Source organism: Ostrinia furnacalis, unplaced genomic scaffold, assembly GCF_004193835.3.
Source record: "Ostrinia furnacalis isolate ACB-3 unplaced genomic scaffold, ASM419383v2 OfSCF6732, whole genome shotgun sequence".
Lineage (NCBI taxonomy): Eukaryota > Metazoa > Arthropoda > Insecta > Lepidoptera > Crambidae > Ostrinia > Ostrinia furnacalis.
In genome coordinates, this window is record NW_021136971.1 from 199,408 (window position 1) to 227,304 (window position 27,897).

General features: G+C 37.9%; 1 protein-coding gene across 2 annotated transcripts; it reads right to left on the bottom strand.

The window, feature by feature from the left end:
* Window positions 1-27,487, bottom strand: NGR-A8 (neuropeptide receptor A8). Of its 2 annotated transcripts, none has more exons than XM_028318307.1 (6): window positions 27,165-27,487; window positions 19,063-19,221; window positions 17,588-17,724; window positions 11,136-11,238; window positions 7,611-8,207; window positions 1-276 (listed from the first exon to the last, which is right to left on the bottom strand). In XM_028318307.1, the coding sequence occupies exons 1-6, from the start codon at window positions 27,444-27,446 to the stop codon at window positions 181-183; spliced, it is 1,374 nt and encodes a 457-aa protein (XP_028174108.1). In that variant the 5' UTR covers window positions 27,447-27,487; the 3' UTR covers window positions 1-180. The 2 variants fall into 2 exon arrangements, with proteins under 2 accessions (XP_028174108.1, XP_028174109.1); XM_028318308.1 differs by having other exon boundaries at window positions 181-276; window positions 7,627-8,207.
* Window positions 27,488-27,897: the final 410 nt, after the last annotated feature.

The following is a 27,897-nucleotide window of genomic DNA, read 5'->3' on the forward strand; positions in this document are numbered from 1 at the left end:
AGTCAATATCACTTTTGACTGATTTTTGCGGTCAAAAGTGGTTTTGACCGATTATGAGTTTTGACTGTAAATCACTACATAAAATTGCCACTCTTTCATCGCGGAACCGTAGCAAGACTATCGTAGTACTACTACGTCGTAGTAAATTCACGGATATGTAGGTGCTACGGCGTAGCGTTCCTACGTAGCGCAGACACTCGTGCTCACAGGAATTGTTCGCAAACCATAGGATTCTGCGCCTTTATCAGTCGCCCTCATGGAATTGAAGTTTTTACTCTGGAACAAGAAAAATCACATTTAAAAGGTTAAAATTGAAATCAGCTGGGAGTGAAGCAGAAAAGTGTAAGGGCGCCTTTTTAGACGCGTGAGGAACAGTGTTGCAGTCGGGTCTTGTCAGAAATTACCAGAAATAAAAAAAAAAAGTAACCTTTTTGAATAAAAAGTAACCTTCATACGGGTTGCGGAGCGAAAATGAATAATCATCAATCTATCTATCTATCTTTTACCTAAATTCGAAATTTTGACCATTCCATGAAGACCGAAAAGTGACCGGTCGGTCGTATAAAAACGTTTCCTGGATTTGCGTTTTATTATACAAAAACATTCGCTAAAACTCATTTTTTTAACAAATAATAAATCAAATTCATGTTTAAATGCAGTTTATGACATAATTTTTAAATTGTCACTATTAATATTTTTTACTGAATAACCTGTAAAAGTTAATTCTACAATTTCTGAAAAATCACCTAAAAGTAACCTTTTCATTAGTGTAACCTAAAGGTTACGAAAGTAACCTTCTGGCAACACTGCTGAGGAAGCGCTGCAATGGCGCTACTGTGGCACGGCCTGTGCCTGTATGTGAGCGGTACGGAAGGGGTGAATTTGACATAATTATGACGTAACAGAGCATACAAATCTGAAGCACATTTAACATTCCAAAAATACCCTTCCGTGTGTTTCATTGACTGAGTTATGCGGTAGTTCTATAATTTTCATACTATATCTATGAGCGTAACAACCGCACGTCTTTGTCACAGTGTCACATTGGTAGTGGCCCTGCAACTGCTGAAAATTGTATGAAAAAAATATCTGCAGCACTTCTTCACGCGTCTAATTTGAAGTAGCCTTTATAGCATTTGAGTGCTTTCGTCTGGTACCGAAATTTATGGTATTTATTAATTTATTAAAAGTGACATTTTAACACCAGACTAGAACCAGAGTGACTGACATAGCCCGCAGAATCGCTAACATCAAGTGGCAGTGGGCGGGGCACATAGCTCGAAGAGCTGATGGCCGCTGGGGCAGGAAAGTTCTTGAGTGGCGACCACGAGCCGGAAGACGTAGCGTGGGCAGGCCTCCCTCTAGGTGGACCGACGATCTGGTGAAGGTCGCGGGAGGTGCCTGGATGCGAGCGGCGCAGGACCGGTCTTTGTGGAAATCTTTGGGGGAGGCCTTTGTCCAGCCGTGGACGTCTTTCGGCTGAAACGAACGAACGAACATTTTAATGTGATTGCTTACATGCTTTAATTTTGCGTTAGTCCTCTTAACAACAATATTATTTTCCTAATAACATTACGCTAAAATAATGGAAAGCTTTTCCTGGAGACATTATGGAAGTAATTGAGTTTTAAAACAATTTCGGGAGTCTTTGGAAAGGAATAAATTGAGATTCTCTCTAAACGATTTGATATTTGCTCTTAGAATATCCTTTTATTTTTTAATCTTGTAGTCAAAATAGTATTCTTTTAAATAAATTAATACACGGTCGCCGCCATCTTCTTGGGATCGTTGGTCCACTATTGAAAAAAATCATCCATTTACTAATTTAACAATCTCCAGTCCGACGAGGTCAAGTATTCAGTTCACTGCGTCATAGACAAATTTTGTGTCAATTATTTTGTCGTGGAGATTTTTAGGCCATGAAGTTTTATTTTATCGACAGGAAGAATTAGAATTTACTTAAGATTACTTATCATTTGACAATACCTATCGTTATCTTTTATTTATTGTTGTGTGCATACTTATTAATATTTTAAACTTATTCAATCAGGACCCAATAGTTTGTTAAGATAGATGTTTGTTACTCCTTCATACAAAAAGGGTACAAGTAAAGTATTTTTGACTATTCTATTTTCATAGCTACCTAATCGCTAAACCCATTATAATATGAATTTTGGCGTAAATAGAGATAGAAGAAGGTCATAGACACCACCTTACGCATCCATTTGCCCTGATGTTATTATCCTGGAGACAACAAAACAAAACGTGTAACTAAATATCGTCCTCTTCCCTCTTAAATGCGTAACTGATCACGTTGTTTCCGAGGAATAATATTTTTGTTAGTGATAAGTGACGATAAACATTGTGTTGTAAGCAGTTATTAATATCACAACAAGCCTGTCAGACGCTCATGTTACGCTCATAAAATCTGTCGCTGTATCACAAAAGAATAAGGAAATACAAAATATAATACATAGGCTGAGTTGCAGTTGTTATTTTGAAGTTTGTTACAGTCAAAGACGGTGCAACACAGCCATAAAGCTCGATTAATAAAGGTCTAGTGCAGCGGCTCCCAAAGTTATTTAGTCTACTGCCCCCTTTGAGAATAAATTATTTTTAGCGCCCCCATTTTTGTAGTCAAGAGTCGAGCTCAGTCGGTGTCTAAGAGCCCTCCTAGTAGATGACGCCTCCCAAGCCTCTACACAACGTCCCGATTTTTTTCTGGGTCTCTTACCGCCCCCCTTTAAGCCTGCAGCGCCCACAAGGGGGCGTTATCGCCCACTTTGGGAAAGACTGGTCTAGTGGTTAACTCAGTCAGCCTGAGGCAAGACTTCAAAGTATGACCTGTCACGTCATAATTTATGTCAATGTCTTATCACCCCTCCCGTGCCGTTGTATGCCCTGAGTTGAGAACGACTATAAAGTTTCAGACTATTGATAAAGCTCAACGAGGAAGCTTTTGGCCTGAATCTCACCTGATGGAAAGTGATGATTAGGTCAACGGTTTATGTGTGGATGTCAGATGATGTTTTATAAATTAATACACTATTAAATTATAAAACATCATCATCATTAAATTGCTAATACTTACTTGTGACACAATTATTTTTACCTTAGTACCTATTCAATCAATTCAGATCGAGTTCGTAGTTCAATCAATTCAGTTCGAATTCTCTTGAACTTGGAAGATCAATGATAGCACCTGTTAAGTTTCCAGGACGTTGAAACTCCTGTTAATGATTAGAGTAAATTATTTACTTAGTTGAGTTTAGTGTTAATTTCTTGTCTATTTGAACTCGTGTAGTTCCCCGCTCGGGTTCCTACAAGGGCTTACAAGTTTACAATTTAATACACAAACCTCTAAGGTCTTTGAGACTCTTTGATGAATACCGTATAATTGATCTTCAATTTCCTTAATAACTAGCTTTCCGCCCGCGGCTTCGCCCGCGTGTAATTTTGTCTCTATAATAACGTGAGGCGGTTAGTGAAATCCTCTTAAATCTTCGGAAATTAAGTTATGAAACTTAAAGTTTAAAAACTTTTCTCTATTACCTGTTTTTTTAATTAACTGTGCACGCGTAAAAATGGCTTTAATGTTTTTCCCGTTTTACAATTATTTTAGCTCCGCGATGCTTTTAGTCGTAACATGATGTTATAGCCTTTAGATCCTTCCTCGATAAATGGGCCACCTAACACAAAAATATTTTTTTCAAAGCGGACTAGTTTTTTTTTAATTGGGCATTCGGTGCTATTCGGTTTACGCGTTGTTCTCGCCTACGTGATGTGGAATTTTATTTGTTAAAAGATTTTAGGTTACTTACTATGTTAACAATGTGGATGGTAAATGTTGTTATGGAATCTTGCTTCGTTATAATTTGTTGAAATGGGTCGATGTTGTAATTTTGGAAAACTATACAGGGTGACTTTGCGATCAGTATCCAAATTTTAAGGAGTAACTTATTTTGAAACCGCGCGCACCGGACAAAAATAATTAAAATATGAAAAAACATTTTTGTTTTCTTTACGTAAATCGATTGATTCTGAGTCGCTCCTAAAAATTTGGACACTGATTGCAAAGTCACTCCGTATATTAACATTCCCAACTTTCATCGTCCAATTCCATGATAGTATTATTTACATTAGTTCCGTTACACGTGGTGCTCATACTTTTAAATTATCTTCTAAAATTATCAGTTCTAGGAAAAGTTCAATTACGTTTGCGTTTGTGATTTAATTAAAATATATTTATAATTATTTAAAACGAATCGAATCAGTGTGATTTACTGTGTACGTACTAGCTCGAAAATTATATTAAATTAATAAACTGTTGGTATTCGTTTCTGGGAAAAGATGTCAATTATCAAAAAGTAATAAATAGCCTCTCGTTTGCTATTAATATTTCATTTTAATTTAATTTGAATCCAATAAATCATTCAGTTATCATTCAAAAAGAAACAAAACTCACAAGTATTTTAAGCGTCGGTATTTTTATACCTAAGTATAGATTTTTAGATAGATTAATCATTTATGTACTTGCAAACACTTAGACTAGGCGCAGACCATCGATTTTTCGTCGGCCGATAGTTTAGTCGGGCAGTTGATCAGTATGGGCATGTATGGAAGTGCTCAGATTACGCCGATTTGATTTGGCCGATTCTTCATACAAATTAAAATCGGGCCCAACTATCGGCCAACTAAAAATCGATGGTCTGCGCTTAGTCTTACATAACAATATTAAGAAAACAGCAGGAGACAATGACTACTCTATGTTCCAGGGATATTGCCATTTTTGTGATACCTGAGTAGTTGAGTACTTATTTGCTATTGTAATATTTATTTTACGTTATTATAATTCTATCGGATGATAACAGTAACCAATTTTTTATTCTTTAGTAGCTTTTGCCCGCGGCTTCCCTCGCGTGAAATTTAGTTTGTCACAGATTGTCATAAATTATAGCCTATATGTTATAAACAATAATACTGTAAAGTTTCATCAAAATCCGTTCAGTAGTTTTTGCGTGAAAGAGTAACAAACAACCAGACATCCATACACACTTTCTCATTTTTAATATTAGTAGGAAGTAGGAAGGATTTAAGCGAATAATAAATTAATGTCACTTCATTGACTCCCCAAACGCTTCAAGTAGCAAACACGCGTATTTCAGTCATAGCGTTTGACCAGTGGGGGGAAGGGGGGGGGGTCTTCCATTACCGTCCATTAGTCATTTCGACAGATGTTTACGGTCACGGTGAGCAAACTGAGTGACGGTTGAGTCACCGCATTTACATAGTGTCCCTTGGCAAGATTTTTTCGGTTTTCACGTAAAAGTCATACCATTAATGTACAGGCATTAAACGTTGTTATTTTAAGGTGCCACAATATTCAACTTGATATGCTTTCAGGCACAGGTTCAGGCGATAGCCTGTAACCATATTTATCTGGTACTCATCTTTCTAAAAGCGAAAGGTCACTGACTCACTCACTCACACATCACGAAATCTCAGAAACTACAAGCACCTACAAGTGCTAGGAGTCCCAAATTTTGCATGGGTACCTTTTAGAACGTAGGTGCTCACTAAGACGGGATTTTGAAAAATTCAACTCCTAAGGGGGTAAAACGAGATCCACGCGTAGTACTTAATAAAATGTATTTTGTAGTTGCATAAAGAAACAATAAACACCGCGTGGAAACTAAAACATGGGAGATAAGGGATAGACATCCATCCTCACAAACTGTCCTTTTATAAAGCACTGTAATCTATTATATCTATACTAATATTATAAATGCGAAAGTAACTCTGTCTGTCGGTCTGTCTGTCTCGCTTTTACGCCTAAACCACTAAACCGATTTTGATGAAATTTGGCATAGATATAGTTTGAGTCCCGGGAAAGGACATAGAATAGTTTTTATCCCGGTTTTTGAAACAGGGACGCTGCGATAAAGTTTATCTGTGCTGTGACAGATAAAATTCCACGCGGGCGAAGCCGCGGACGGAAAGCTAGTTATACTATATGGGTCAGTGAATAGAGGACATACGGCATAAAATCTCTTTGTGACAATCCAAGGATTTAGACAAAAGCACTCAAAAAAGGTAAAGCGATTAAAAGAAAAGAACTTAAACAAAACATTTACGAATATATTCTTTTACCACCAATTTGTTTTAGTCGGGATTGGGACTTGTTTTCCAGAACCTTATTGCCATTGAATAGGGTTCACACTTCTCATATTTCACGAACGTGACATTTTCCAAATACTTGAGAACGAGGAAGGCAGTTTGGTACGTGACGTTTGTATTTTAGACTCTATCTGTCACTCTCTCTCATAAGAGCAACATGACATGAGTAAAGGAGATAGAGAGAGATATGTAATTAATACTACATTGTCTTTTGAGTCCACATAGTTGTGACAAACCACAGGCTTAAAGTGTGACGCTGGTTTATTGATAACTAGCTGTGCCCCGCGGTGTCTCACCCGCGGTAAAACGTAGCCTATGTGTTAATCGAGGGTGTAAGCTAACTCTATACCAAATATTAAAATCTCTCCAGCTGTTTAGACGTGAAGAAGTAACAAACATACACACTTACAAACTTTCGCCTTTATAATGTGATGTTGTTTGTCGAGTTAATAGCAAACACATTGTTCATTGGACGACTTTTGATTTTACATTTAACCTCTTAGCCCCCAAGCGGTAGCCGGCTGCCGCGTAACAATTGATTATCTATTGTGTCTAGATTTGCGGAGCTTGAAGGATTAAATAGGTACGAAAGTAAGTAAATTGTTCAGAGTTCGGCAACTGTTTATAGTTTGGTTAAATCGAAAAGTTTATCCTGATTCAGCCATAATGGACTCGTCCAAAGCTTTATAGGTAGATACAGTCCACGGCATATGAGATTTTTTTTTATTGCAGAACAGCATTTTTTATTATTGCTATTTACTTACCTCTTGGTAAGGTGTTTTACCTTGCTGAGCTGTCGTTATCTATAGGGCTGATTAAAAAGTCGTATTTATTTAAGTAAGTAGTTAAGTTGTGAATCCCTTTCATTATGATATTAAAATATTTAATAATAATTTGAGAGTTTATCTTGGAAGATGTCTGGAACATCTTATTAATTATCTTTCTTAGCAATTACTTATTCTCAGCATTAATAATTTCTTATAACTAACTGGAAACTCATTGTTAAGCTTTTGATAAAGTAGTGTTTCTGAAGGGTATTTTTTGTTATTGATTGCTTGAGTTTTGTTAATATTAAGTGATTACGATATCATGCAGATATTTTAATCCATCTAAACTGGTAAATACAATCAGCATTAAAATATAATATATAACTTAAGTATTAGAATGTAATTGATGTTCATTCTTACTTCCATGTTCGTATCGTTCGCGACGACGCCCGTGTACGATACTTTTGGCGAGTGACGAGGCGAGCACGATAGTGTAAATGCGGCGTTAAAGGTAAATGAGTCGATTACAGATTTTTTAACGCTGACTGTACTTATGCATAATGAACAAGGAAATTCAAGGAATACATACAAATACATTTAAGTAAAGGGTTCTGCTTTAAATCTAAACAGCATGCAACAAATAATGTTAATCAGTGAACAACGGACCGTTTGCAATACATACGTGTTCTGGTTGTGAGAATCCGTATGCGACACGTTTGTAGGGATGAACCTGGCGAGCGGCGGCTGCAGGATCAGCTGCCTGAAGGTCTGCCTGAACTGCCTCGACATAGAACAATACAGCACGAAGTTGATCGCCCCGTTCAGCAGCGCCAGGAAATCCATCAATTCCCCGAACAGGTTGTAACAGCCTTTGAAGAAACACCACCCTAATAACCCACTCATAAGACCCAATATCCCTTGGGGCAGCTCTGTAACCAGGAACAGCAGTAGAACTGCTAGCAACATCTTTGTCGTTCTGTCAGTTCTTTTGTCTGCTTTGTTCTGACGCTTAATCATCTTCTCGGCTGCTGGGCAGTTGTTATAGTTCCTCAATAGCTTCTGGTGCTGATTTGCGTTGTATAACGCTCTGATCAGCCATATACTGATGACGGTTAGGATGGAACAAGGCAGCAGCTTGATCAGAACCGCGTGCACCCAGAAGTTCGCCTGGTATAGGGTGCCTTCGTAGTCAGAGTCGACGTGGTATGCTATGTCGGGGTTTCCGTTGATGTCCGTCACATTCTTCGTGTGAATGTCAAATACCTGCGGACAAAGGCAATGCATTCGATGTTAATTAATATTGTATGGTAAATAGCTGCAATTGAGTTGCAATTTGGTTACAAATTCATTTTATGTGAGTCATAAATTTACATGCGAGCATATCAGACTGGAAATGGAGCAAAATCGCATATATTACAAAGAATAATATACTTGATGTGCATCGTCTGCAGGGTGGGTCATAAATATTCTGTAATACGAGTAGGTGCGAACTCTTCTAAACTATCGATAGCTGTTTGATATAAATACTTAGAACGCAGTGCTTAGTTGAATATTCGTATAGATAAGTTTATTAATAGATCTTAAGTATTAAAAACGTCCTCGTCTGTCTGGTTTTTACACCTAAGCTGTTTCATGAATTTTATAACTGCGATACCAAAGTACCTAATCATTATTCAATAAAGAACGCATCTTTTTTTAAACAATGCAACCATTCATAAGAACTTAGACGATTCTTTTTAAAAATGAAAACCTAATCACGAGTACAGAATACAATAACGTTCAATATTTCACTCGCTAGTTAAATATTAAATTGAATTCTAACGAGTTTTAAAATTAAATTTCGCACGTTATTTTCAAAGAATTTACTTCATAACCAAAGTTCCTTTGCGATATTGCATAAGCTCCTTTGGGGTAGATTCAGGTTGAATACTCAAGTGAAATATTGTGCAAGTTAAATAGAATTTTAAAGGTGTTTTACAGCTTGCACACGACAATACGACGAGAAATAAAAACAAATGTAAGCTCCTACTTATGAAGAAGTTTCAGAAAACATTATATTTCACTGAATGGAATTAAAATATAAACCAAAACTAAAAAGACGGTAAAGTTTTTTTTGAAATCCATAAATGGCTGAGAAATTAATTATTTAAATTACCCACATATTTTCGCGTGGAACTCTAACATAGGAGGTTCCGTGACGTTTAGACGAATATTAAAGTTCACCAACATTTTTCACGTTAGTAGTTTTTGTGAGACGGAGTTACTTAAGTAATCCATCTTTTGATTCCAACTTTTAATATTAATATTGGTTTAATGAAGTACATTTTTTGTGGAATCTGAGGAGGCATTGCGGTGAAATGCATACGCATAATGGCGAAGTCCTCGTATCAATCAAATGGCATTATTAAATTGTTTGTAACCAGTCATTCTATTGCTCGAGCTACGAACTAGGGATGTTATGGATATGTAGTTTCGGTTATGGATATAGGATTAATATTATACCGGTTTCGGTTACGGTTACGGATATCTGTGCTTTAGAATGGAATTTGCAATAGTAGTCCAGTAGAATAAAAAGTAATCTATCTATCTATCTTCTATATAAATAAAAATGAATTGATGTTCGTTAGTCTGATTAAAACTCGAGAACGGCTGGGCCGATTGAGCTGATTTTGGTGTTAAAATGTTTGTCGTAGTCCAGGGTAGGTTTAAACGGTGAGCAAATAAGGAAAGATTTGCTTATTTATTGCCTTTAAGGCAGAACAGAGTTCGCCGGGTCAGCTAGTAAACAATAAAAATTGATAGTAGATGGCATTTTTTTTATTTTAGATATCCGAAAGTTTCGATTACGGTTACGGATATCCATAACATCCCTGCTACGAACTACTCATCACTTATCGCTTTCCCTTTGTCATTGTAATATATTTTCGTGATTTACGGTCGGTATGATATCTCATTAATTAGCGTGGAAACTAAATGATTTATTGTTTCAGATGGAATTATATCGAATGACGATGACCGCATAGTATTGGAAACGAGATCTACAGTACGAGTACTTTTTGCGTCTACATCATGTTTGTAGGTATAGTTGTTGACTTGCAATTCACGAAGGCGAGTGAGTTTTTTAAAATGTTTAAAAAAATTACACTATCGTTATGTGCGTGTACACGTACACACACAAGTAAAGCTCACTCGCCTTCGTGAGTTGCAAGAACTATACAAGTCTGTTAAAGCTGTTGTTTCAAGATCCTTCTTGCTGGGCAAAGTTAGTTTTCTCGAAGATAGAGCAACATAACCTAGTTTTTATAACCAGTTTAAAGCTAATTAGGTAGGTAAATAAAATTTAAATATTATTATCTTACTAGCTTTCCGCCCGCGGCTTCGCCCGCGTGGAATTTTGTCTGTCACAGAAAAACTTTATCGCGCGCGTCCCTGTTTCAAAAACCGGGATAGAAACTATCCTATGTTCTTTCCCGGGACTCAAACTATCTCTATGCCAAATTTCATCAAAATCGGTTGCGAGGTTTAAGCGGGAAAGCGTAACAGACAGACAGACAGACAGAGTTACTTTCGCATTTATAATATTAGTTGGGATGACAGATAATGACAGAGTGAATCTCCTCCAAAACCCGTCTGACAATCAATTTGCTTCTGGTAAATTAGAGAAGGTCGTGCTCCTGAGACTAAAATACCTGATGATGTTGATAAATCTGTACCCGTTACTTCAACTCCTCAACCTCCACTGGTTGGGTTTCATTCAGTGGCGTAGTGGTAGGTAACCAAGGGCCCTGGGGCAAATAAAAAAATGGGTCCCACTGCAATCTAAACTGGTTAGGTTTTATCAAAATTGACATTCTTCTTACTCCTGATACAGCTTTCGAATTTCTCTCTATTTATTTTTAAAATGGGAGAAATTTTCAATGTTCAGTTCAATTGAGATTTTCTGGTAAGGATTCGGGGGCCCCCTGAGCTTGGGGGCCCCGGGGCACTGCCCCGCCTAGCCCCTTAGTGGCTACGCACCTGGTTTCATTGGTGACCAAAGTGTAGATCCTGGCTAGACAAGTTGCAGTGGTGGAAAAAAGAGGTGGTATTTGACCCGTGTTTTTGGTACTCAGCACGAAGCTGTAGATCCTGGCTATACAGGAGTTGCAGTGGTGGGAAAGAGAGGTGGGATTGTCCCGTGTTCTTACTTACCATGAAAGTGGGCGTGCAGAGTATGGGCGGCAATATAAAGCTGGTCAGGATGGCGATGCTGCACCGCCTCTCCGTGCAAAGGATGTGGCTTCTGTCCGAGTACCTGAAAAGAGAACACGTTATAATATTTCTCCTTCACAATTCATGTAATTTCCCCTGAGACAAACTTGACCTTCACAGGTTGGGTTTTTATTGGCGTTAAAACTGTAGATCCTACACAGGAGTTGCAACAGTGGGAAACGAGAGGTGGGAATAGTCTCTTAATACACTACATAGGTGGTAGGAAACATGGCCTATGTTTCCCCCAAATGGAACATGTACTAAGTCTATACGATGTCTTCATTTTAAAAGTAAAACGTAACAGTAAGAACTTTCCTTGATTTGTTTTTAACTATTCAACTAAAATTAAATCAAATTCAGTTCACGCAGCCGCGCACGGAAACTGAAATAGGCTCATACAAAAATAGGCTGAAATTACAAAACTCTTTTTCAAAAAACAGGTAAAACGTCTGTAAAAAAGTTATGTAACCAAATTACTATCACGGCACACAGGTGCTATAAAATACTGATACCAATATCGAAACCACGTAAAAACTCACGACCGTGTAGTGAAACCACTTTGAAAGTTAAGGCTCAGTTACTACGTTATTGCGGCATCTAAAGGTTTTAATAGACAGCGGGCTTCGCAGCGCGTTAACTGATTTCTAAATACCTACAAAATATGAATGTGTTATGATTGTTATGTTACACATGCCATGGCATTAAAAAATGATGCACAAAAACAATAGTCTAAAAGTCAAATTTAAGGGCATTACTAGGCAATGACTAGTACCTACAAATGAGGTTCCCCCTGTCTACAGATACTTCTGCAGAGTTAAAACGACTGTAATAAAATTCGCAAAGATATTTTAACCAAATATTCAGGAATGACAATGCATGTATAATATCAACGAATTCGCCCGCAGTTTGTTAAAGCCCTTCGCGAGTCGCCGAGCTTCGAGAAGAAAACTATTTAATATTGTTCCGTTTTCATGTGTCGCCGTATTAGAGGTGGGCGCCGATATACAATTGGCCGGCGGCGGCGCGCCGACTTTTTGACCTCGGCGGCGGCGGCGTCGGCGGCGTGACCTTGTTTGACCTTTGTTCATTGGGTATTTTTTTAAATCTGCTTTTTTAGTATCTGTCGTCAAGACTAATCAGGTGATTTGCAGTTGGTTGGGGTTTGAGCCACTAGAGCAGTGGTTTATCCTAGTAAATTAGCTCTCTTGATCATAGATACTTTGACATTTGGATAGCGGTTTTGGCTGAGATCAGGTTCTCGAGTATTTCCTAAAGGCGAGCGTACCAATGTGCCGATAAAAGTACCCTTAACATGTATTTTTGAGCTCTTTGGAGGCACATAGTTAATGTTGGATTAGCTGACTGTCGGTGGAATATTATATTCAGTTCTGTTTTTTCTATATTTACATCAGTCACTTTGTCCTCCTGCGTCTTTCGTCCTCAATTAGCGTAGTAGGAATCAATCTTCTACTTTGAACTTAAGGAGGGTAAGTGGAAACGTGGCGGTCAACTCCTCAGATAGTCAAGTACAAAGATGTCCAGAAGCAGCATACGAAAAGATGCAAAATGGGCCCTCTCAAATCACAATGGGAAGGTTTGGCAGCACAGCACCTAGAATGGCGGGAGATTGTGTTGTGTAGAGGCGAGTCCGCGAATTCAAGGAGCAGCGCACAACTGAACTCGACGCAAAACGCGATGATGTAAAACTCTCAATGTGCGAGGAGTTTGCCGCGAAGATCGGCTAGGTAAGTCATCTTCGGGCGCACCAGCCCCGCTAAGACAGCTAAGTCGAAGTGGTCACCATGACCGAAATCGGTCTTATGAATCAAAGGCAGGCATCATAGCTGCAAGTCTCGGATCAAGTTCAATGCTTGATCTTATTTTTTTTATTGAATTGTTGATTTTTTGGATTATCCGTGTGAGAATGGGTTTAAATAAACCGGCTTGTCATGTAGCAAAGGTCTGAGATTTTTCTTGTCAGTTCGCACTCATGTATTATCGGACCTAATAAGCGGAGAACACTTTGAGGGAGGTACTTTGTTGCCTTCCAGAGGTTGTGGTTCCCATTTGCATTCCGAGACATATTTGCCAAACTCTGTGTGTGTGATTCGCTTAAAGTATAGTCCAATAATGTGGGTTGTCTGCCAGACGAAGGCGGGAATTTTTTTCTTGACAGCAAGAGGGACCGCCGTCTCTCGCGTTCAATTATTTACTAGACCAAGCAGCAACTTGAATAATGTACTTGATTAACTGTTAATTTAGTTAGTATTGAGTTATTCAATCGATTTATTAGTATATCAACGGCATTAAGTTGCGAAAAAATTATGCTAACCACATAATTTACATTAACTCAGACAGTCCGGCCGCGCTGATGGCCTTAAACTCCAACTTAATCACCTTAAAGTTGGTAGAAAACTGCATGAGTCGACTGAATACCCTAGGAGAACGTAACAGAGTAACACTGAAATGGGTTCCAGGTCACGCGGGAATCGTGGCAATGAAAATGCCGACGAACTAAGCGACGAGCGGAGGGAACACAATATGGTCCAGAACCCTTTTTTGGCATTCCCAAAAGTCTCGCTTGAATGACCCTGGAGAACATCTATTTAAACAAATCCTTTAAGGCATGGTCAGACACGCCAGGATTAACTCATTCCAAAGCTCTCATAAAAGTCTATGACCGAAAATGCTCTAAGCAGATCATAGGACTGAATAGGATCAAAATGCGCATCTTAGTTCGAGCCCTCACTGGACACTGCAGTTTAAACAAGCACTTGTCCACTATGGGACTGTCCGAATCAAGAACGCGCAGGATGTGCCAAGAGGCAGATGAAACGCCACCACACATTCTCACGGCTGCGGACCTTTGATGCGCAAGCGGAGCTTACACCTGGGCAAACACATCCTAAGCCCACAAGATGTAAAACATATCGCCCCCCAAAAGATACTGCAATTCCTAATGGATGCAGGACTCAGAGACGAACTGTAAGGAAAATAGCGGCGATCACAATAGATCGGTACCGGTCGTAGTGATACTAGGACTTTATTGAACTAGAATAGCCGCTCAACTCAATAAAAAAAATAGTTCTTCTGCGTTCGAAACACAGATTAGTACAGTATAGGAGAGGAATAAATTGCAAATAGTTTGTACAGTATCAGTATCGGCGCGCCGACAGCTGGTCGTCGGCGGCGGCGGCGTGAAAAAATTCGCGGCGGCGGCGGCGCGCCGGCGTGGCGCCCACCTCTACGCCGTATACCCACTATTACCCACCATAAAATACATAGTACCTATGATATTGCTTACCATTGGCGTACATAGATATCTAGGGTTCTTTTTGAGGGGGGGGGGACTGGCCAGTGATATGATTTGTCATTAGTGTCATCTCCCGGATGTTTCGTGTGCGGGAAAACTAGACGGTCTCCGGCCTGTCCGGTTTTGTGAGTTTTTTACATTTTATTGCTGGCGCTTAGCGCTCTCGCTCGATCGTGGAGAATTTTAATTCCGATGTTATGTAATTTAAGGTTAAATTAATAACTTTTTTCGATAACATTGAGGGCTGTGGCCTTGAATACACGGAGTGCCCTCAATTACTGCCTAGTTTAATAATTAGTTTTCTATTTCACTAGGTTTCATTCCTTTATCTAAATAGAGACCTACGCCTACGCTCTCTCAGCTCTAATATTTACTATGTTGTTTTAGTAGGAATACTAAAATAAAATAATTAATTTTATGAAGCCCACTCTTGACCTTTTAATAAAATAATTTGTTTCCAAAACACATAAATGAATCTATACTTAATATTATAAATGAACCAATTTTGATGAAATTTGGCATAGAGATAGTTTGAGTCCCGGGGTAGGATATAGGATAATTTTTATCTCGGATTTTGAAACAGGGGCGCGCGCGATAAAGTTTTTCTGTGACAGACAAAATTCCACGCGGGTGAAGCCGCGGGCTGAATGCTAGTAATAAATAAAGAAATTGACTTGCTAACGAGTTTGAGGTAAAAGAACACCAAACGAGATAAAAAAGTTGAAGATCTTACAAATTAATTTATAAATTGATTTAACTTTTTTGAAAGTTGAAACTCTTTCAAGATTTGTGTAATTTAATCCTCCGATTGAGTATCGTTTAATTACAACTTTTTAAGGGTTGATGGACATTTATTTTTAAAAATTCGGATCCGTGGACCGACGATCTGGTGAAGGTCGCGGCAGGTGGCTAACAAGTACAACACAACCATATTCCAATTGTACCAAAGACGTGTTGCGAACTTTTTGACTTTTTAGGTGGACGGACTATTTGACGCTGACTGTACCTGGATGCGGCCAGCGTAGGACCGGTCGTTTTGGAAGTCCTTGGCCTTTGTCCAGCTGTGGACGTCTTTTGGCTAAGATGAACGGACGAAAGGATATTTTGTGTTTTAATAACTATGTAAACCATGGTTTTCCTAAAATAAATAAATAAAGATATTCTTTTTAGAGCCTTAATCAGAGCTATCATTTTTGCACTCACTAATTGGCGGCTGTAGCGAGTGACAAGAACTACTTAACTGTGGCGCCAAAAAGTGACAGCAAATACTATTAACAGCCCTTTATGGTAGTCCGTAAGAGCGTTTTACGTTTATTCTTAGAAGCGCACCCATTTTCAAGCGCACCTAAATTCCTCGAAGTCCACCTTAAAGGTGCGCTAATGAAATCAATACACCTAAAAGCTGCGCTTCGTGGAATACCTCGGATAGTTCTACATCAATTTCCAATGAAATAAGAACAAAGGAAATACCTATACCTAGACTATGAAATGTTTTTATGTTCCGATGGGTGGTGTCAACAAACCATTTTTACCAACTTCAAAGAGGAGGTTCTCAATTCGGTTCGTATGTTTTTATATTTTTAATAATAACACAGAATGAATACGTTTTCGTTAAACACAAAAGGCGTGAGTAAGAACAATGAACTGGCGTCCAATAATAGTATCCACGGGAGGCAAATTAGCGATCACCTGTATTGTTCGCGAGACGTGCCCTGAGATGCAAGCAGGCGCAAATTGATTGCGACTTTATTCGGTGTGAAGGCGAAGTCATACCGAGAGAATGTTTCTATTTTTATCTTGGCTACACATTGCTAATGATTTAAAACATTTTTTTATAGACATGGCAACCAAACCTCCTATTTGGGAAGTTATTTCTGGCAATGTCGAATGTTTTTTTTTGATAAAGTACTTAGTCTAGGTACAATCAGCAGCAAATACACTCGCGAGCAAAACTATGGAATCACCCTATTTGTTATGAACGATCGTAAGAACTGAATGATATTATATACCTACTTTAAATTAATACCAAAGATACATTCATATGCATTCAGTTGTTATGATGGCTCGGAACAAAACACAAGGGGATGATTCCATACTTTTGCTCGTAAGTATAGTTCGTGACACGAAAGAAACCAAAAAGTCCGCAACACGTTTTTGTTACAATTGAAATAAGGTTGTGTTGTCAACTTTTTGGCCACTTTGGGTGTCACGATCTATTTGACGCTGGCTGAACAATAGAACATGGTGTTTTTTCACGGATTTATGCAAACAAGTATTTCCATATTATGTAGGTTCCAAAACGCCATCGGGTTCAAGCTTGTATACCTAACTTTGACCGAAACTAGTGACTTTTGTATTGATTTTGACAGATTTTTGACGTTTGTTAAAGTTAAAGTAAGAGGGTGCAACTCACCCTAAAGTTCATTAAATCTATTGTTACAGAAACTTTTGGGGGAGGTTTTTGTTCAAAAGTTTGATTTTTCAGACGTAATAACGTGATATCGGTGTTAAAAACAGCAAAAATACAAATCAAAAATATAAAGAAGTTCTGCGCTTTAATCAAAGGAGAAGTGGAAAACTTCACGACGGCTTAAGACATTCTTCAATCTGTTTTTATTGCGAACGACACGAGGCTCAATGTAAAGGTATATTCACATTTCCTTACGGCGTTCGACATTTATGAAATCCTGACCGACAGGACTGGGTTACCAATTCCGAAAAAAAGTTTCCCTCGTTTCGCTTTCATTGACTATCTTCGTTACCCGTATTTTTTCCTCCGAAGGGTATTATTAGGTAATTTTCTATTTACATTTTCTGTTATATTTTTAAGTACAATTTGTTGTGTTATTTGAAAAATGTTGTGAGATCCTGTTATTTCTAAGAAACACAATTTAGTTATGGCTGTTAATAAAATAAAATATCCTTTCTATTCAAAATATTCTGAAAATTTTCCTGACCTAAACTTTGAACTTCATTTCAGGAAAATTTCCACTCTGACAATCGTACTGATCGTACCAATGTGAAGACATCTTATCATGTTCTCACGTTGATACGTTTGATTAAATTGGAGTCCACTTACTTGATGGCTATGTATCTCCAAATAGCTAGCGACAGCGTGAGGCAGATGGACGCGGTGTGCAGGATCTGAGCGAAGTGCATGTGGAACAGCATGTATATCGCCCACGAGTACGGGAAATCCAGCTTCTCTGGCAACACCTAATAGAAATTTAATAAAATCAGTATCACACGGTAAAATGTACCTATGAGAGACTTTTCTGGCGTAGGTATTCGCCAGTTTATTGAAGATACGTTTTCAATCTTTCGTTGGGTGACAGTTATTGAAGTCTGAGATGTCAACAATGTGGTATTGAAGGCATGATATTAGTTTATTCATAGCATTGAATTAAACGTTCAATATTTGGTGGTTATAGTGTTATGGCCTGTCGTTCTGGTAGTACGTTATTTATTCATTTACTTACTTTTTTTACAAGTGAGCATTCACATCGATCAAAGCACTCACATTGCCAATTCGAAGTGATTAAAGGCAAACATAATTATAGTTTCTCGCAGAAAGTTTATTTGGCATAAATCGGTTTCATCAAAGCAAATTTGCAAAGGACTTTAAGTACGAGTAGGTTACCTACTTACCTGTCAGATCCGTACGGCTAGCACGAAAAACTTTCGAGTTCAAATCGTTTGCGTACCTACTCGAATCACCATCAAAAGATTTACTTAGTACGAAAACTACAACAGCGATCTAGTGAACGTGTCGTAAAGTTAACTTACTATGAGAAATGGTTGCATGAAACTTATTTTAAAATCAAAATTGTCACGTTATCGTTTAATTCGAAGGATGAGTATCGAATTTTATGGAATACGCAAACGATTCGAAGACGAAAGTAGTTCATGCTAGAGGTACAAATCTAAAGCCTTTGAGACACATTAAGCTCGTATTACGAAATTACGCTCCAAACTATCAAAGACCCCTTTGATTGACGAAACACAAGACATGCCTAAAATAAAGCTTGTTAGATAGTTACGAGTAGTATCTAGTTTCATGATCGGGACTATTCCCACCTCTCGTTCCCACCACTGCAACTCCTGTGTAGCCAGGATCTACAGCTTCATGATACGGGATTCACTGGAATTTTTAGAAAGGCGTGTAAAAAGTCGGCGTCAAATACGAAATGTTTTTTTCGTACTTTTTGGAGAGTGTCAAAAGTTCCATCATCCGAAAAGACATTCTCGCTGACAGACGTAACAAAAACACCCTCTCGTGCCGCTCCCATAGCTCAGGCACTGATTGAGTTTTGTTTTGTTTTTTATCCACAACGAGGAAGCTCTTGGCATGTATCTCACCTGATGGTAAGTGATGATTAGGCCGAAGGTGGAAGCGAGCTTCACCCGGAATCCTCAACCACGGAGGAACCGGCTATCTTACCTCTAACTGACGGAACACAACAATGCTGTTAACTGTGCTGTTAAGCGCTAGACCTAAGTATAGTTGGTAAATGAGAAGGGTCAGTGCTTTTTTATAATTGAAACCAAACGTACCAAGTATCTGTAGATGGAGAAAGGCACATACTCCAGCATGACGAAGACGTCGGCCACCGCCAGCCACTTCAGCAGCCGGTTGATGGGCGCGGCCGCCATGTCGCGACGCGTCAACACCGCCACGTTCATGGAGTTTGCTATCACTCCTATGGTGCATACCTGTGACAAGCAGGAGAAGGTTAACTGGTGGAGAATGCCTTAAGTTAAGTCATTGATTTCGTGTGTAGGTATACAAGTATTACATACGGACGCGATCATCGAAGTTCGCTCGCGAGCCGAGCATTGACGATCGGCAATTATTATTCAATAATTACTAACTTAGCGGTTTGTCACGTTAAATCAACGGACATTTGTTTAATTTTATTATGTCTACCTACTTGTGCTAGGTACTTTCATTACTATCTATCTACTTATAAACTATCGGATGCAAAAGGATTAAGTATTGCTTGGTTAGGTAAATAGTTACCGTTTCATAGAACTCAATGAGATAGGCCTTTGCTTCCCGCAATAAATAAATATTCGATTCCAACTATCACAGTGATCTATCTAACTAAGCAAAACGTGAACTTACTATGTATAAAAAAGTATTTAAGTATGTTAAATATCCGTTGTTTAGTACCCATAGTACAATCTTCGCTTAGTTTGAGACTAGGGGCGCAGTGTAAATTGTTATGCATTTTATTGTTATACGTTATACGTCAATTAATTATATCTACCTGCCATAAATGATCATGTTTTCGAGCCTAAAATAACTAGTGCCAAATCAATATTTGCCCCCAGCGGGATTTAAACCCGTAGCCTTAGAGACCGGCGGAAATAAGCCCCAATAATATCGACACCGAATTATCTATATCCCTAGTGGCTTGACCTAGATCTCTTTCATTGCAAGTTTATTAATATCAAGCCTCTGTGATATTCCATCGTATATTTATAGAACCCCTAATGGATTCGAGCTTTATGCACTTAAACTATATCCAATGTCACGTTAATTATTAAGCGACATGTAGACAAGACAAGCCCAAAATAGTGTCGTGGAAAATCCGAGGAAAGCGGGCTTGAACCGACTTTTGTGGTGAACCCACTCGTAACCCAAGCTTAATTTATCTTAGCACGGGATAGTGGCGGCGTAGCATGGGTTGACACCCGGGGCGACCCCCCCCCCCCCCCCGTCATAAGTCCTAAGGCACCCCCTGTTACCCCCCAGGATTTTGGGGTTACCTACCGATTCGAAGATTGAAAGACAATCGCTAATAGACTTGCCATGCAGATGCGCCAGTGAGTACTAATCTTCTTTAAACCAGTGAGCGACTTGTGTCACCCCCTGATGCTTGACACCCGGGGCGAACCAGGGACTTCTTTAGTTAATTGGGTCGTACTGTTTTGTTTCCATACGCCTTCACTCATGCACGCTCACGAACACTTAATGGTTAATAATCCTCATTAATATTCGGCTTAACGGAACTGCCACACAATATGACGCTTCACTTTCCTTACCCTTTCCTTTATTTGTTTAATTAAAGTAGGACTAATTAAAGTAGTAGGTACTTACAAATCGTCAAATTTTGCTCTTGAGGAGCCTTTACATGTCTCATGATTTTTGCCATACCAGCGCGCTCCGAGACAACATTTGGCAAGTAATAAGAAAAAGCGCCACAACAAACTCAGTCACCATGCATTATTACTTTATGAAAGTTAGATGAAATTCTTAGAAATATTGATATCTTTTGTGAGTTCAACAGAGGAACAGTTATTTCAAAGTGAAACTCTTTCTGAATATTTTGAAATGCACAGTTTTATTTTAAGCTTTGTGAAGTTTTCCAGAAGGGAGATTGTTTTAGAAATTTGATTACAGTTATAGCACGGGGTAAAAAGCTGTGATTACCAACTTAAAAACTAGTTTTAGATAGGATTTTGTACAATTTTACTTAGGCTGAGTTGAACCATCTTACTTTGACTTTAACAAACGTCAAAAATCTGTCAATCTCCATACAAAAAGCACCGGTTAATGTTAAAGTTACGGTCAAAGTAAGTTGGTGCAAGCTTTAGACTTAGCTGTTCTTTAAGTTATTTTTACGTAAGCAGGCATTCAACAAACATACTTATTTATACCTACATAAGCAATTATTGTAATAGTCCAGTTACGTGTGTAAAAAATAACTGTTATTCTAATTATCAAAGACCTATGTCATATAGTCTTTGATTCAAATGAGAAATTGAAAAAAAAAAGAATGAAGAAGACCTTTACTTTGCTTTTGTATTTTCACAAAAGGTTTTTGATAACTTTAACGGTCATACCTATAAGTTGCCGTTTTATTTCTTCTTAAATAAAAAGTATGTACCTATTTGGCTTCGAGCAGAGTCAAATAAACGCTAAAGAAAACAAAGAAAGTAAAAATACAATCACTAACAACTTAATAGCAAACGAGTTACCTTTTGTCGACAAATTGAACGAAAGCGACACATTGTAATGTACAAAATGAATTAATGATCAAGTAAACAAAAACATGTTTTGATCGTGAAACGTAACGAACCGGTTTTACTTTTGACAGATGCTCGACAAGGAGCCCTCTTGACAAAGCGAGTGTTACATTTTCGAGGAAAATTGGAAACAAATGACAACCATTTTTATTTTGCTGTTCCCAAGGATTTTTTTTATCAAGGACAATAGGTAATTAAAAATAAAGTGGAGTATAGCGTGCAACATCATGTTGAGTAGGATTAAATTATCGTCTCTTATTACATTTCTTTAGATCTTAATTTTGACCTTCTTCTAAGACTTGTTGAAAGATGAAAGTGAAAATGAGCCTAAGTAGGTAAGTTTTGAAGAGTTTTTTTCATGGGTATCATTTATCATGGGTATATCCAAATGTCACAAAATGTAAGCTATTTTATTTAACCCGTTTTACCCTCCTAGGGGTGGACTTTAAAATCCTTTCTTAGCGGATGCCTACGTCATAACATCTACCTGCATGCCAAATTTCAGTCCGATCCGTCCAGTGGTTTGGGCTGTGCATTGATAGATCACTATGTCAGTCAGTCACCTTTGAGTTGATATATTTAGATAATTCGATATAATCTTACAGAAAAACTTGCTTACTTGTTGTTTATCATGGAAACCTGAAACAACTGAATCCCTGAATCAGCAATAAATAAAATTAGGAGAACAATACAGTTCCCTAGCTTAAACATAAATAAACATTTTCATGAGAGGAATTTAGAAACCCTGGATTAAAATAAGGTGTCAAGCTACGAGTAAGCTCAAAGGGTGCGCAAAATTGAACGAACGTTGAAAAGAGCTTTTACGACGTGGGTCATAAAGACAACTAAACCTCACGTTTACTGCTTCAGCAGCTTGCGGAATCGTCTAGAAATACTTTTTAGATTTAGATACTTGAGATATATTTAACCTTTCAGTAATATGGTGTACTTTCTTCAACCTATCATTGTACTCATAATATTTGTTTTTTGATTTTGATTTTAACTGAACCTTTTTCAAAACGTTAGGAAATAATGACGAATTATTCAAATGGCAAATACGCAAGCCGCGCGAGCCATTAAAAAGAAACAAAAAATATAATAAAATCAAAGTTTATAATTTTGACGTTTACACGGCCGCCTCCTTGGGCGCGCAACGATGCTACTAAGAAAAACTGCGTTCTTTTTTCAGCGCCGAATATCTACATTCTTTTGTTTTTTCTCTCACCGGATTCTTGATTTTCCTTTCGTTTGCAATTCTTCATCTCGATTTTATAAATGAGTATTCTCGATTTCACCCCGGATCTCGAGTATTAATTTTATCAATGACATTACGAAGCACACATGAAACAACATAAAAAAAACAAAACGTAAAGAAAAACTGCTACTGATCCATGATGATTCATGATCATTCATTGATCATGAGCAGTAGCTCTCGAATTTGAACTTTATTATTTGCTTCTGAAACTCTTTAAAGGTAAGTATTATTCTATTATGTAACTTCTTAGGGTCCGTGGCCGAGTCCCCCAGTATTCGACGCACCCGTGGTTGAAGCCCCCGATTTAAATAAATTTAATATCATATGTACAGTCAACGAAAACCATGCATGTTTGACGCTATTTACAATGATGTATTTAATTTTTTGTTAAAAATACTTAAAACTTTTATAATTAAAACTTTTATTTGTAGTTAGTTAAATGTAGAGAGAGTAGAGTTATTTTAAAGACTGATTGTTACAATTATTTTGATTAGGTAAAACGATTTACATGTTATTATAGGTAAATAAAACCTATGATAAAATATGATAGGTTAAAATAAAACCTATTATATTTTATGGTAAAATAATATTAAACATTTATTTGTACGATCAGTATAAATATTTATTCGTTTATAAATATTTTTGTGACTGACTGTACATTTGATTAAAAATTGCTTCTATCTGACCGGGGGCGTCGACCACGGGTGCGTCGAACACAGGGGGACTCGGCCACGGACCCACTTCTTATAGGTACTGTCGCTAACACATCAGACTTTTGATATGCCGTCAACCGTACATATTCATATTCATATTCATTTATTTATTGCATCACATATGTATGTATGTACAGTAAGGTCTTATAAAATATTTACATCACATAGACCTACAATAATTCCCAGAACAATTGAACCATAGTGTATGTTAACACGATCAAATGATTACTAATACGACACTGTTATACAACCATTACAATTTTATTGAATAATGGCAGTCAGTCTCTTCACTAGGGTTGCCAGATAAAAATAAAGATAAATTTACATAGACAAACATGTGTGAAAAATTACAAAGCAACATGCCCGAGGTGTGCCTGTCAAAATCACCGAGCGACTGCAACTCTTGGGCATTGAAATGTCCAGCAAGCTGAACTTTGGCGAGTACATCGAATCCATAGCGAAAACTGCTGCCAAAAAACTTGGTAACCTCTTGAGGGCAAGGCAGTACCTTCTCCAAGAAGCATAGGCTGCAGTTTTATAAAGCACAGATCCGACCTTGCATGGAATACTGCTGCCACCTCTGGGTCGGCTCTGCCAAGAAACATTTGGCTGCTTTGGATTCGGTGGAAAGTCGTGCCAGAAGACTTATCGACAGCTCCACCCTTGTTGAAGCGGCGCTCCAGGAACTTGACCATCGCCGTAAGGTAGCATCCCTATCGGTTTTCTACAGGCTACACTTCGGAGAATGTGCGAAAGAATTACACGAATTAATCCCACCAGCCCCCTTCCATCATCAGGGAACCAGACGCAGGTTAGCGTACCATCCCTATATTGTTGACATTCCACCAGCTCGCACTAAGCGTTTCGATGACTCTTTTATAATGCGAACAGCTAGGGACTGGAATTCGTTGCCTGCTGCTGTCTTTCCCGAAAACTATAATCCGGGCCTCTTCAAGGCGAGAGTGAATAGGCACTTACAGGGCAGATATGTACCATCCTAGACTGCATCCCACTTAACATCAGGTGCGATTGTGGTCAAATACCTGCCTTGTCATGCATAAAAAAAAAGTTATTTTGTTGGTCTTACAGTTTTACAAGTGATTCAACAACATGTTTCACTAAAATATTGACATGTAAAATATATGTCCAGTAAGTAACGATAGTGTATCAAATTCGGGACAATACTAACAACGCTGTCAAACATTTTTATCTTGTTTTTTATTCATTTTCAAATGATTTTTATTCTACTTGAAAAAGAAAATGCCATTTATTTTCAATTTTCAATGGTAGGTACTTACTTTTATTAGATAGCCATCTTAGTTGATATTGTCACAAAACCAGTAGGTTTTGGGAATCCGGGTCAATAAGTTCTAATTACGAACATTATGCATGTCATGGAAATCTTTTTTAGCTTATGTGCCACCATTGTAAGAAAAAAAAATATCCTAAAAAAATTAATAAATCTGTTGAGTTTCTGAATAAACTAAATAAAATTACTGGTCACGGGATAAGAGCAAAATTTCGGGACTATCCCGGATTCCTGGTCCATCTGGCAACCCTACCTACTCTTCACACAAGTGACAAAAGGATCTAATACGAGTAAGTGTCGATTATCGTTGAAGATACGCTTGTTTCGGTGAACCTCTTAGGGCCCTCGCCCATGGCGACTTTTATAGCGATGCAGTCGCGCTGCGCTGCTGTAACGCGTTAGTAGCGCGTTGGCATCACTTCTGTAGTGCGTTGCAAATGCGACTAACGCGCGTTAGTAGCGATGTTGTCGCTTGTTTACGAAACGTCGATAAAAAGTCGCCGTGGGCGAGGGCCCTTAGGCCTTGTTTCCACCAAGGCGGAGCAGATCGGAGCGGAGCGGAGAATAAGTGTTTTGAATAACGAAAAGTCTTATAGAAAAATTAGTCCGCCCCAGCCTGACATTTATGTGGAAACCGGGCCTTAGAGTCTTTTAGGATGTCAACTCAAAGATTGACGTTGAAGACAATTTGAATAAAGCGAACTAAAGGGTCCTTTATTTTACAAAGGACGTGCTTGCAAGTTTGGTTTAAAACAGTTAGCGGATTTAAATAATATGAACAAAGAGGTTGGATTTAATTTCAATTTGTGTTTTTAAAAGGTTTTTTAGTAAGTTATGAAAACTACGTTGTAACAATCATCACAGTTATTTCGTCGTAACTCGTAACTTATGCAAAATCTTTTATATACTGTAAAATGTTTATAAAAAGGCTTATAATATAAAAAACAAAGTTTTGGGTGTGTAATGATAAAATATACTTTTGATTTTACATACAACCACGTTATTTGCGTATTGCAACTGTATTAATTAAGTAAAGTATGTGAATGAAAAGTAGCGATTCGGAGAAAAACGGGGAAAATATTATTTTTCAATCAACCTACACCGAAAATTAGTGCTCCAGGTGTTGGTTAATTAAATTACTTTTTTTTACTGTGCACAGACATTCACTAGAATGTAGTGAATGTCTGTGCACAGTAAAAAAAAACTAGTACTAGATCATCGGTCCACCTAGTAATTGTCGGCCTGCCCACACTACGTCTTCCAGCTCGTGGTCGCCATTAGAGAATTTTTCTATCCCTAGCTCTACGAGCCATGTGGTCCATTCACTGCCACTGATTGATAGAAGTATATAAAATTTTAAAAACGCCTAACACAAAAAAATCGACTCTAAAAACTAACAAATAATAATGGCTCTATAATTTCGCGTCGGGTCAGACCCTTTATTCAGATTTTCAGCGGTACCCCGAAGCCACATTATTATTTGTTAGTTCTAAGAGTTTATTTTTTGTGTCGGGGTTTTTAAAAGTTTTATTTAAAAAAAAAATTTCATACTATTTGTAGCTAATCGGTAATCTTTAATTCTTTATGTCATATTATTCTACTTTTCAGTTGATATCCATATTGTGGGAGTTGTTAAAAAATATATGTTTCGCCATTTTGTAGCGGCGGCCATCTTGGACTGATTTTCATCAAACATAGCTAAGAACACTCCCGACTAATAATCATCTTTCAAAAAAACAAACACAAAATCGAAATCGGTGGAAGCTATAGGTGCCACAGACAGACACACAGTCACGTTAAACTTATAACACCCCGTCGTTTTTTCGTCGGGGGTTAAAAATACTAACGTAATCCGTACAAGTCGAGCCATTTTTCTACTAATAACTAGGCGTGAATGTATGACAAAAATAAATATAAAAAAGTTAGGTATTAGTTGTAGATAAAATTTCACCCAACGAGGCAGGTCGGCACAATAATAACCATACAACAAATATTTGCCTGATCCATTTCGCCTGGGGACATGTGCCCGATAGTCTGCATTTTACGTAAAGAGTAAACATGAGATAATAACACGATGCCAATATTTTTAATATCTTACGTCAGACCTAATATCACATAAAATATGTAATTACCTACTTAAAAAGAGTTCATGGTTTTCAAACAGTTGATCAGATCATTTATAGTCTTTAAAGTAACTAAATCAAAATTAGTTCATCTGTTTTGGATTTAACGTTTTTGGACAATTCACAACGCGAACATAGCGTTCAGACCCGTGTTTCTCTATTTTATTTAATTGTACCTACCAACTGGAACGCGAAGGTTTAAAATCTTATAAATAAGTACTTACCAAAAGACTGACATATCCATGGATCCCGTTATACGCGTGGACCACATCCCAAACATCTCCCACGCAGTAATCACAGGTCAGGGTAAAATTCATCTTCTTCCTAGCATCCTTCATCATCTTCATCAACGTGGCTTCCAAATCATTCCCGCCATACCGGCTCTGCTCCCTCATCACAGAAACGATCTGGGTCTCATTGATGGAATCCGAAGAGTTTCCAGACGCTGCCAGTATCTCCTGAAAGATGTCCAGCAAAGTCTGCTGGGTTTGCGATTTGTTCGACATTTTGATTCTTATCGGACCATCTGCTTTAGTGTAACGAGGGGCGTTTTGGGCACATCTGGATCGGTATCTGAAACAACGTATTAGTTTTCAATAAATATTTGATTAATTATCATACGCACGGTCAAATAAATTATGTTTACCGATACAATTTGCAAATATCTATCATTTATTTACGAGAGGTCTCTATTTGTTTTTTCTGTACGAATGCTATGATGTTTTTACTCATCACGTAGGAGAGAGCAACGCGATAGCGCCGCGCTCTCTCTGAAATTCAAAATGCCGAAATTAAAAAAAAATACAACGAACCTTTTCTTTTTTGTATGACAATGACTTGGGTTTTGAAAACGACAATAAAAAGCTATAAATAGGTAGGTACTTGTATTCAAAACAACGTGGCGGTTATTTGTATTTTTCCCTTTGCCTTGTAATGAAATTTCAATTTTATTTGTTA